The sequence below is a fragment of the Solanum lycopersicum genome, chromosome 2 (genome assembly GCF_036512215.1).
Source record: "Solanum lycopersicum chromosome 2, SLM_r2.1".
NCBI classification, from domain to species: domain Eukaryota; kingdom Viridiplantae; phylum Streptophyta; class Magnoliopsida; order Solanales; family Solanaceae; genus Solanum; species Solanum lycopersicum.
In genome coordinates, this window is record NC_090801.1 from 49,789,026 (window position 1) to 49,798,813 (window position 9,788).

Sequence of the window (9,788 nt, forward strand, 5' to 3'; positions counted from 1 at the left end):
TCTGATTTTTTCATCATTTTTCAGTTAGTTGCGTTAAACTGTTTGTAAGGGCAAGTTCCAAGTCTTAATAAAGGTTTACATCTACAAATTTTTTCAACTTCAAATATCGTCCTTGAGCCTATCGTAATCACCCCTCCCAAAAACTGCATAAGCGTTTTATGCATCTTAACACGAGTTTTAAACTTGAAGAAAAAGAATGCAAGCTAATTTCTTCATTACAATGTCAAGAATCCTTTGTTCAGAATCAATTTTCAAGATTTGGGACAATCCTTTGCTCAATATCAGTTTCAAGATTTGGGACAATTAAGTACACCTAATGTAATTCCATCTCATGAGTCAAACAGTATTTTGAATGGGAACATTGGTTTAGTGTTCAAAGAATCAAAATTTTGTGATGCAATAGAAGAGGAATGCTCTGTTCATCAACAAACTCCATCGGTAGAACGAAAAAGGGTCAAAAATACCCTTAAACTATCAGAAATAGCTCAAATATACCCTTGAAGTATATTTCGGCTCAAATATACCCTTACTATCAAACTATTGGGTCAAAAATACCCTTCTCATTAACAGAAGCGGTTAAACGTCACTTAGATGCTATGGGGATGTCACATGGTATGCCACATGAGCCAATAGAGTTCCACTCATGCCACGTAGACTAATAAACTTATCCCTAGTTTTCCCCAATTTTTTCCTTTTTTCGTAGAATTTTGAAACGGTTTCACCAAAGAACATAAAACCTCTTTTCCTCATTTCTCCATTTCCTTAGAACGATTTCACAAAATACATAAGTTCTAAGGGAAGGGTATTTTTGACCCTATAGTTTGAGGGGAAGGGTATTTTTTGAGCCGAAATATATTTTGGAGCTATTTCGAATAGTTCAAAGATATTTTTGACCATTTTCTGTCTGTAGAATGATCTGATTATGACATTGCTACTTACCACAAACAACTTGGTGCGTATGCTGCCTCTGTACTTGAAACAATGGTATAGCCTCTTTTTGGTTCACATGCCTGTATTATGTATAAATGACTAGAAAAGCCATATCACTTCAATCTATCTGCATTCAGCACTAACATCTCCACACCACAAAATATCCTTGTCATCCAGCTCCTTCAATATATAATTTGTCCTCTCCCTTGGAACCAAACCAATAAAAATATGCAAGATTATCACTTGAACAAATATGTTGAATAGCTATTTCACCATTTGTTGAAGATCACGTGTGGAAAAAGAACTATGCAAGTAAACTATCTTCATACAATTTGAAGAAAGACTACATAATTGTAATGGCCTTTTATGTGTTATGCCTATTATTTCTGCATTCTTTGAAAAGTGACAATTATTATTTGTTTCATCGAACATCATGATATAAATGTACGTCTATATGTAAATAAATAGTTTGTTGAGATCAGGTTTTATGTAGGTTTGATAAATATCTCACATCTACACAATCTCATATCAATTGTTCCTCAAAGATATCTAAATATATTCTTAATACCTTTTCAATGTCTTCTTGTTGGAGAGAAGCTGAATCTCGCCAATAAAACTTACTGTAAAACAAATGTATTACAGGCAAGGTACATTAATGTCTCGAGATATAAAGTTTCTTCACCAAAAAGCTTTTTATTTTTTTCTTGATGTCATAATGAAATTTTTATTTGTATCAAGTGATTTCACAATGATTTGTGTATTCAATGGATGTAATTTGTTCATGTAAAGACACTTTAAAACATTTCAGTGTATATAAATTGATGGATAAACATTCTATTTATCAAATCCTCAATGTGTAGTCCAAGAAATTATTTTATTTTACCAAGATTTTGATCATTTTAAATTGGGAAAAGGGTCTGATATACCCCTCAACTTTGTCATTTGGAGCTGATACACCTCTCGTTATAAAAGTGGCTCATATATACCCTTACCGTTATACAAACGGCTCACATATACCATTGCCGTTACAAAATGGCTCACATATACCCTTCATTTAACGGAATTTTAAATAATTAGTTTTAAATTTATATTTATTACTTATAATTTTTAAAAAAATTTATTTTAGTGGTATATATGATTCTTCTATAAAAGTTCAAGGTATATTTTAATTTTTTTTCATACATAAATTATTTTTTGACTTCTTTTATTATAATTATTTGAGTTTCTTATTCTTATTTTATTTTTTTCTTTCATTCCTTAGTTTAAAGAGAAAAAAATTAAACTACTTTTTTGTGTGTATTGTAATTTAATTTCGTATTCGAAAAAAAATTTAGTCATCTACAATAAGTTTTACAAGAATATTAGTGAAACATAAATAAATTTGATTATCAAAATAATAATTATAAATTAGTCATTGAAACAAAAAAATATGTTTGACGATGATTAAATTTACTCATATGAGATTATATTTTTTAGAAAAAAAATAAAAATTTAGATTGAAAATTATTATTTTTTCATTTCCGTTAGAGGAAAATGATATATGTGAGCCATTTGTTTACAAATAGGGTATATATGAGCCACTTTCATAACAAGAGGTATATATTTCTAAATGACAAAGTTGAGAGGTATATCAGACCTTTTTCCCTTTTAAATTTCTACTTCAAACACTCAATATTATTTGAAAGCTCATTTAAGAGTGCCATCAACATATATAGGTAAGGAATCCTGAAGCGTTTCTTGATAATTTTCTCTCTTCTTCTTATTTGTTTCTGCTACTCTGTTTCTTTTTTTTTTCCCCAATAAAATATGGGGATGAATTTTGATGATAAAGGACTGCTGAAGTATCTTATCGATTTTGTTACTGGTATTCCTGTTGAATGCAACCAAATTCGACGTGTAGACTTGTATGGCAACAAGAAGCCATCTCAGTTATTCGATACGACTACTACTGATCATCATCATGTCTTTACTCAGTTAAAGAAAAAAAAAAGGAATGGTAAGAACTTCAAAAGGGGAATTGTTGGTGGTGGCGGCTCATGGAAAGGTGTTAACAATAGTAGACCAGTTTACGACAAGAAAGGATTAGTGATTGGGTTCAAGAAAACCTTCCGTTTTGATGAAAATAATCATGTCTGGTTTATGAAAGAATATCGTCTTTGTGATAAATTACTAGAGGACTTGAGACTACATGGTAAGATTCGATATGAGGATTTTGTTTTATGTAGCATTAGGAGGAAAGTCAATTCGGATCACTTTCGACAGAATCTTCCTGCCAGTTCTTCATCACAATGTCAAGAAACTGTGAAATCCAGTGCTGCTAATGTAATTCCATCTGATCAGTTAAACAGTACTTTGAACGGGAACATTCGCCCAGTTACTTTAGTCTTCAAAGAATCAAATCTAACCCAATGGCCTGCTACAATACAAGAAGAATGCTTTGTTCCTGTGGTTCATCAAGAAACTCCCTCTGTTAGTTTCGGCGCAATAGAAGAAGATTGCTCTGTTCCTGTGGTTCATCCGGAAACACACTCTGTTAGTTTTGCTGCAATTGAAGAAGAATGTTCTGTTCCTGTGGTTCATCAAGAAATTCCCTCTGTTAGTTTCGTCGCAAAAGAATCAAATGTGTCTGCTTCAAAAGAAGTAGAAGAATGCTCTGTTCCTGTGGAAACTCTTCCGGATAATGACATTGCTACTTACCACAAAGAACTTGATGCGTATGCTGCCTCTATACTCGAAACGATGGTTCCTTACATTCCAGAAGTGCAAGAAGATGAGGATGACATCCCACTTTTCAGCGAAGATTTTTATATTGGTCATACAAATCTGTGGAGTTAAGAATAATCTCTGATGGTTGATACAGCTCATTCTTTAAGGAATTGTAAATGTTTTTATATGTCAATGCATTTCAGTTTTCTTTTACACCATTCCTTTAGTTTGTGGTTTCTGATTAATTTTTGGCGCGATTAGTGGTAAGACGATATATGAACAATGTTTCCAAGTGGCCACTGTGAAGTTATCATCACTGAACTTTAACTCTATTAGGTCCCTTCCAGACCTCATAGCATATTCAATAGCTTGAAATGTAGAGTTTGAGGTCCCTTTTGTTAGTTCAACAATTCTTGTTTAATGTGTTCTTCCTCATCAATTTGATTCCACGACTATCAGCAAACGAGTTGTCGAGGGAAGGCAAATGACTATGTAAACAACTATTCATGAGATTAAGGGGGTACGAAATTGTGCCGTGGCAGGTCATATATGACACCTTTGCTTCTCTCTAAACCATGATCCCGAGGTTGCTGCATTTTGTGCTACTAGAGGTTTTAGGTAATGGAAAGAATCATACTTGAACTTTTTACAATCAAAGCTCAGTTAGCCTTTCACTCAAGCTCTTTGAATGCCATTTTCGACTTCTTTTGTGCCAATCAGTGTAGGCATATTATCTCAATTTGGTTTGTGCAAGTGAGTTTTGGTTTGAGATTATGGTCGCTTCAAGGTTTTGAGTCATGTCCCAAACCGATATTCATTTTGTATTATTTTGTTACAGTTGAAGACAATCATGCCTGTTTAATGAAGAAATGGCCGACTCTGACTATCTTCCATAGCAAACAAAAGATCCTAACCAGCTTCCCGTAAACGATATGAAAATGGAAGATTCTTAGACATAATAATTCTCATTAAATGAACAAGGGATAAAATATACAATACTCTCTTTGTCTCAATTTATGTGACACATTTCAAATTTCGAGATTCAAACAAGTCTATCATTGATCCTAAATTAATCATATATGTTTTAAATATATTGAATTGTCAATTATTACGATTATAGTAATTTTTACGGAGTTCACAAATATATAAATTTTATTTTAATAAAATGAAGATTCCATAAGTAAATTCTCAATAAAACTTAAACTGTTTGATTCTCGAAAAATGAAAAATGTCACATAAATTGAGACAAAGATCGTAGTATCTAAAAAGAACCAAAGAGAAAAAAGATTTCTTTGAAAAAACATGTAGTGTGTGCATCAAAATCACATTAATTTATCATGTTTAAGCAATAAATTAAGGTGATAATAGATACTACATTCATTAATCATTATTACAAAAGGTACATATATAGAACTAGACTTAGTCCTAATATTTACAACGTGTGAATTGTTGAGCGTTTCTTGTTTACACGGTAATATATAATCTCTCTTCTTCTTCTTTCTTTTCTACTCCTCTGTATTTTTTTCTTTGTATGGCAACTTAGTTATTCGTTTGAAATCTCTTAAGAATTTTTGAAATTATGAAGAAAACAAATCCTAAATTTATTATCTTTATTTTAATAAGAAAAGTAAATTTAATAATATAATAAGCTTAATGTAAATACAGTTTTTTTTCTAATATTTATTCTTTTCCTTCAAAAGTTATTATTCTTTCCTTTAGTAATGAACTTTTTTTTCCATCTTTCACTAATCTTAGATTATGAAATGTTTGTAAATCATTTTCTATCTTGACTAATTTTACTACGATTATAATATATTGCCTATTATTTATATAAAAATGAATAGATTGAAAGATAAATAGTCTCAATTATGCAAATAATATAAAGTACTCAAATAAATTAAACCCAAACTATATATATGTATTAACTAAAATACAACTTTAAATTTACCTATATTTTAGTTACTATTTCTAAATTATTCTAAAAGGTAAACATAAATAAAAATTGTGAAATTTCCTAATCCTCAAAATTGATTTCATTATTCAAAATAAAATGTATACAATGTTGAAACTATAAAAAAAAATTGAAAGATAATGAACAAAACGATTCAAGTCTTCAAAGTTAAAATGAATATACCTGAAATTTCAATAATACTATTTAGTGTAGGAATAAATTATAATTAAATAAATTAATCAAATAATCCTTGTTGAAGTACCAAAGAAAATTAAAATAAATTAAAATTAAACGAATAAACAAAATAATCTTTGTAGGAATACCAAAGAAAATTATCCTAGTCTCTAATTATTCAATTTGTACACACTCTCAATGTTCCCTACACCATTTGAAGATTAATGGACATAAACATTAATGTAGGGTTCCTTTTCCTTGTGAGTTTTATGAAAGTTAAACTTAAATACCTAAATATTGTCATATGTTCATCTTGTCTTCCATTATAAATAATAAAGATTATTTAAAAAAAAATATGCGCAAAATAATAAGTACTAAAATCATCAATAATGAGGAAAAAAGCAATAAAAAATATTATAAATTAAAGACATCAAACAAACTGAAATAAAAAGAGTAACATGAGTGAAATATTGTACTCATCAAAATTGAATTTGAATTCCCAAAATTGTCATATACTCGTCTTCTCATCCACACTTTTAAGTTTTAACAATATAAGTTGGTCACAAAGAATTTATATATATAAAATTAGACATAAACAAAGTGACGTACCTTGGTAACACAAATTAGATATTGTTCTCATTGAATTTGAATTCCGAAGATTGTCATATGCTCATCTTATCTTCCACATTGTAAAAGTTAGTAACAAATAAACTATATATTATAAAATTAGACATAACCAAAGTGATGTACTTTAGTATAAATATGATGAAGAAAGAAAAAATAAAATAAAAAATTCTTGCATTGGTGAAGATAAACATGGTTTTAGTATTTATAGTAATCTATAAACTTTTAACATTTGAATAAATAAATTAAAAAGAGTAATGGAGTAATCAATACCTACAATTGTAACTTATATTGGTCATTGATGTCTTAATTATAATTTAGTAATACTTTTAAGAAGGAATAGAGAAATGTTGAAATATTTAAAGGGATAAACTATAACGTATATATACCTAAAATAATAAAGAAACTAATGGAGGAATTTAAAGAGAAATGATCAGGATATTTATTTAGTTTAACTAATATATCAAGAGAAAAATAAGAGAAAAAAGATCTTTAAGAAAAGATAAAATATATAAATTCTAATGCTGGCCTATGAGGGCTGTCACATCAGCACTTTCATATCGATATATATATATATATATATATATATAGCATGTACAATTATATTACCAAAAAAAAAAAACAGGCATAAAATTAATTAACAGCAACTATATATTAAGAAGATAAATTAAGTTTAAAAGTTCAAAATATTATTCAACACTTGTATATATGTTATTTTCTATATAGAACTATCATAGTCACCAACTAATTAATGAGAGGAAATACTCTCCTGTTGGAAATAGGATACCAAAAACAAATAACCATGAAGACCAACCGTTAATCCTTTCTATTTTTGGTAAGAAATTACTATAATTAAGAGTTAAACTATTCATTTTAAATAGTAAAACACAAAATAATTAGTTCCTAATCATAAAAGAAGTGGGAAATAGTTTCCCTATATGTACATACATAGGCAAAGGGTAAATTAATTTTCTTTCTGTTGGTAAAATATGAAGATCAATCTTACTGATGAACAACTCATGCTCTCTCTTCTTAAATTTGTTACTGGTGTTTCTGTGCAAATTCAATTTGTCGACTTGTATGGCAATAACAAACCTTCTCAGATATTCGATACTGCTACTGCTACTGAATATCACGTTTTTACTCGGTTAAAGAAGAAAAAAACAGGGAATGGTAAGAACTTCAACAGGGGAATTGTTGGTGGTGGTGGCTCATGGAAAGGAATTGACAATAGTAAACCTGTTTATGACTGGAAAAGATCAGTAATTGGCTCCAAGAAAACTTTCCGTTTTGAGGAAAATAATCATGTTTGGATTATGAAAGAGTATCGTCTTTGTGATAAAGCACAAAACGCATTATTAGAAAGTGGTCGTATTCAGGAGGAATTTGTTGTATGTCGCATTACAAGGAGTGTCAATTCTTCTTCTTCGAATTTTGTTCCAATTTCTTCATCACAACCACAACAAACTGTGAAATCTTTTAGTCCAGATTTGGGACAAATCAGTGCTGCTGCTAATGTAATTCCAAATGGGAACATCACACAAGTTAGTTTAGTCACAGAAGAATCAAAATTGCGTCAAGGCTCTGTTCATCAAGAAACTCCTCCTGATTATGACATTACTACTTACTACAAACAACTTGATGCATATGCTGTCTCTGTACTCGAAACAATGGTTCCATACATTCCGGAACCACTGCAAGAAGACGAAGTTGATTCTATCCCACTTTTCTCCGAAGATTTTTATATTGGTTATACAGATCTCTGGCTTAAGAATTGGCAATAGTTGATACAACTCAACTCTTACAATGTTCTTTGCCAGATTGTTTGTATATATTTAAAATTTCATCTATCAATGTACTTTCAGTTTTCTTTCAACAGTGTGGTTTAGAATTATTTTTTATGAAAATATTTCTTTAAAAGGTCTTATACATGAAAATAAAACCACAAAATATTTCTTAAAAGGTCTTATACATGAAAATAAAATCACATTGGTTAGCTGCATGAAACACTAAGGGCAAGTTCCATAAGGCTAATTGATCTGCCACACTACATATTTATAACAAAAGCACCAAGAAGATTAGAATTTGCAAATTTGATGACTTCTGGTCAATGTGAGGAGATTGAAGTCTTGTTAAACTATGACTGACCTGAACTGTTGTTACTTACACCAAGTCCAGCGATTCACTCTAATTCACTATAACAAATAACCAAATCTTAATCTTCAAAAAAAAAAGCGCAGAAATATTGCTCCTCTACTCGATACATAACAAACAATACATAAGTTATGTATCAGATACATAACTTGTAACGATTCAAAAAAAATTATATAAATAAGAATAAATAGGTATTTAAGGGCATAATGGTCCTTTCACGTTTTAAATGAATAAATAAATAAATAAATCAAAAACAAATTTGTATTTATTTATTTTAAATTTTATTTGACTAATTCTTTAATTAGTCTCCTAATCCTAATAGTTCTCTCTTTTTCACGTTTCTTAACTCTCTTTCTCACGTTCTCCATCTTCCTCGCATTATTTCTGCCAAAATATCAACAGTTCTTCATGCTTGAAGAACTCACAAAAATTTTTAAGTAAGAGAAAAAAAAAGTAATCAAAACGTCAAGGCTAAGAGAGGTTCGTCGAGTGAGGTGTATGTTGAAGTGAATTGGGAGTGGTTTGGAGGAGTTTTCCGGGCAGCAACATTAAAGTTTGAACATCGATTAAGGTATGGTTTTCTCTCATGGAATTCTTTCTCCAAGAGTACCTTCTTTCGAACGTTTCTTAAACTCTTGAAACTAAGGTTGTTCCCCTTCGTATGTCCTTGTCCTTAGCTCCCTAACGAATTTGTAGGATGGGTATGTTGTGCTGCTAGATTTTTGCATGAATGATGTGTTTAAATTAAATATGAATGTGTTTATGTGCGGGAAATCACAAAAATAATCATCAAAATATGACCGGAAAAGTTGATGTATGAGTGTGCATAGGGCAATGTTTTAGGCATTGTTTTGGGGTGTATAAGTTGTGCATTTATTGTGTATTTTATTTGTGTAATGGGTGTACAATGTGATATTTATTATGATGAATTATAGTGAATTGAATGAACCATGAAATCTCCCTAAGAACTAATGTGAAAATTGATGAAAAAGTGCAGAAAAACCGTGGAATAAATTTCCAGAACTTAGAAATAGCCTTTAAAAGAATCTGGAAATTTTTGGGCATCAAAGAAATAAAAAAAAAGGTTTTGGAGGCTGCAGGGATCGAACCCAGGACCTCCCTGCAGCAGGCTTTAATAAATAAAAAAAGATGGGGCAGGAGGGGATCGAACCCTCGCCCCTGCCTTCCGCGAAAAAAACAAAAGAAAAGGAAAAGAAGAGGGGGCTGGGGGGATCGAACTCACGACCTC

General features: G+C 30.4%; 2 protein-coding genes across 2 annotated transcripts; both read left to right on the forward strand.

The window, feature by feature from the left end:
* Nucleotides 1-2,736: 2,736 nt before the first annotated feature.
* Nucleotides 2,737-3,765, forward strand: LOC104646073 (uncharacterized). The gene has a single exon (XM_069294340.1). The coding sequence runs from the start codon at nt 2,737-2,739 to the stop codon at nt 3,763-3,765; it is 1,029 nt and encodes a 342-aa protein (XP_069150441.1).
* Nucleotides 3,766-7,374: 3,609 nt separating this feature from the next.
* Nucleotides 7,375-8,169, forward strand: LOC138342148 (NAC domain-containing protein 96-like). Its single transcript, XM_069294341.1, has one exon. The coding sequence runs from the start codon at nt 7,375-7,377 to the stop codon at nt 8,167-8,169; it is 795 nt and encodes a 264-aa protein (XP_069150442.1).
* Nucleotides 8,170-9,788: the final 1,619 nt, after the last annotated feature.

What these genes read in the sequence shown, in the direction of transcription:
- LOC104646073 (XM_069294340.1), top strand. Translation starts at nt 2,737, where the DNA reads ATGGGGATGAATTTTGATGATAAAGGACTGCTGAAGTATCTTATCGAT.
- LOC138342148 (XM_069294341.1), top strand. Translation starts at nt 7,375, where the DNA reads ATGAAGATCAATCTTACTGATGAACAACTCATGCTCTCTCTTCTTAAA.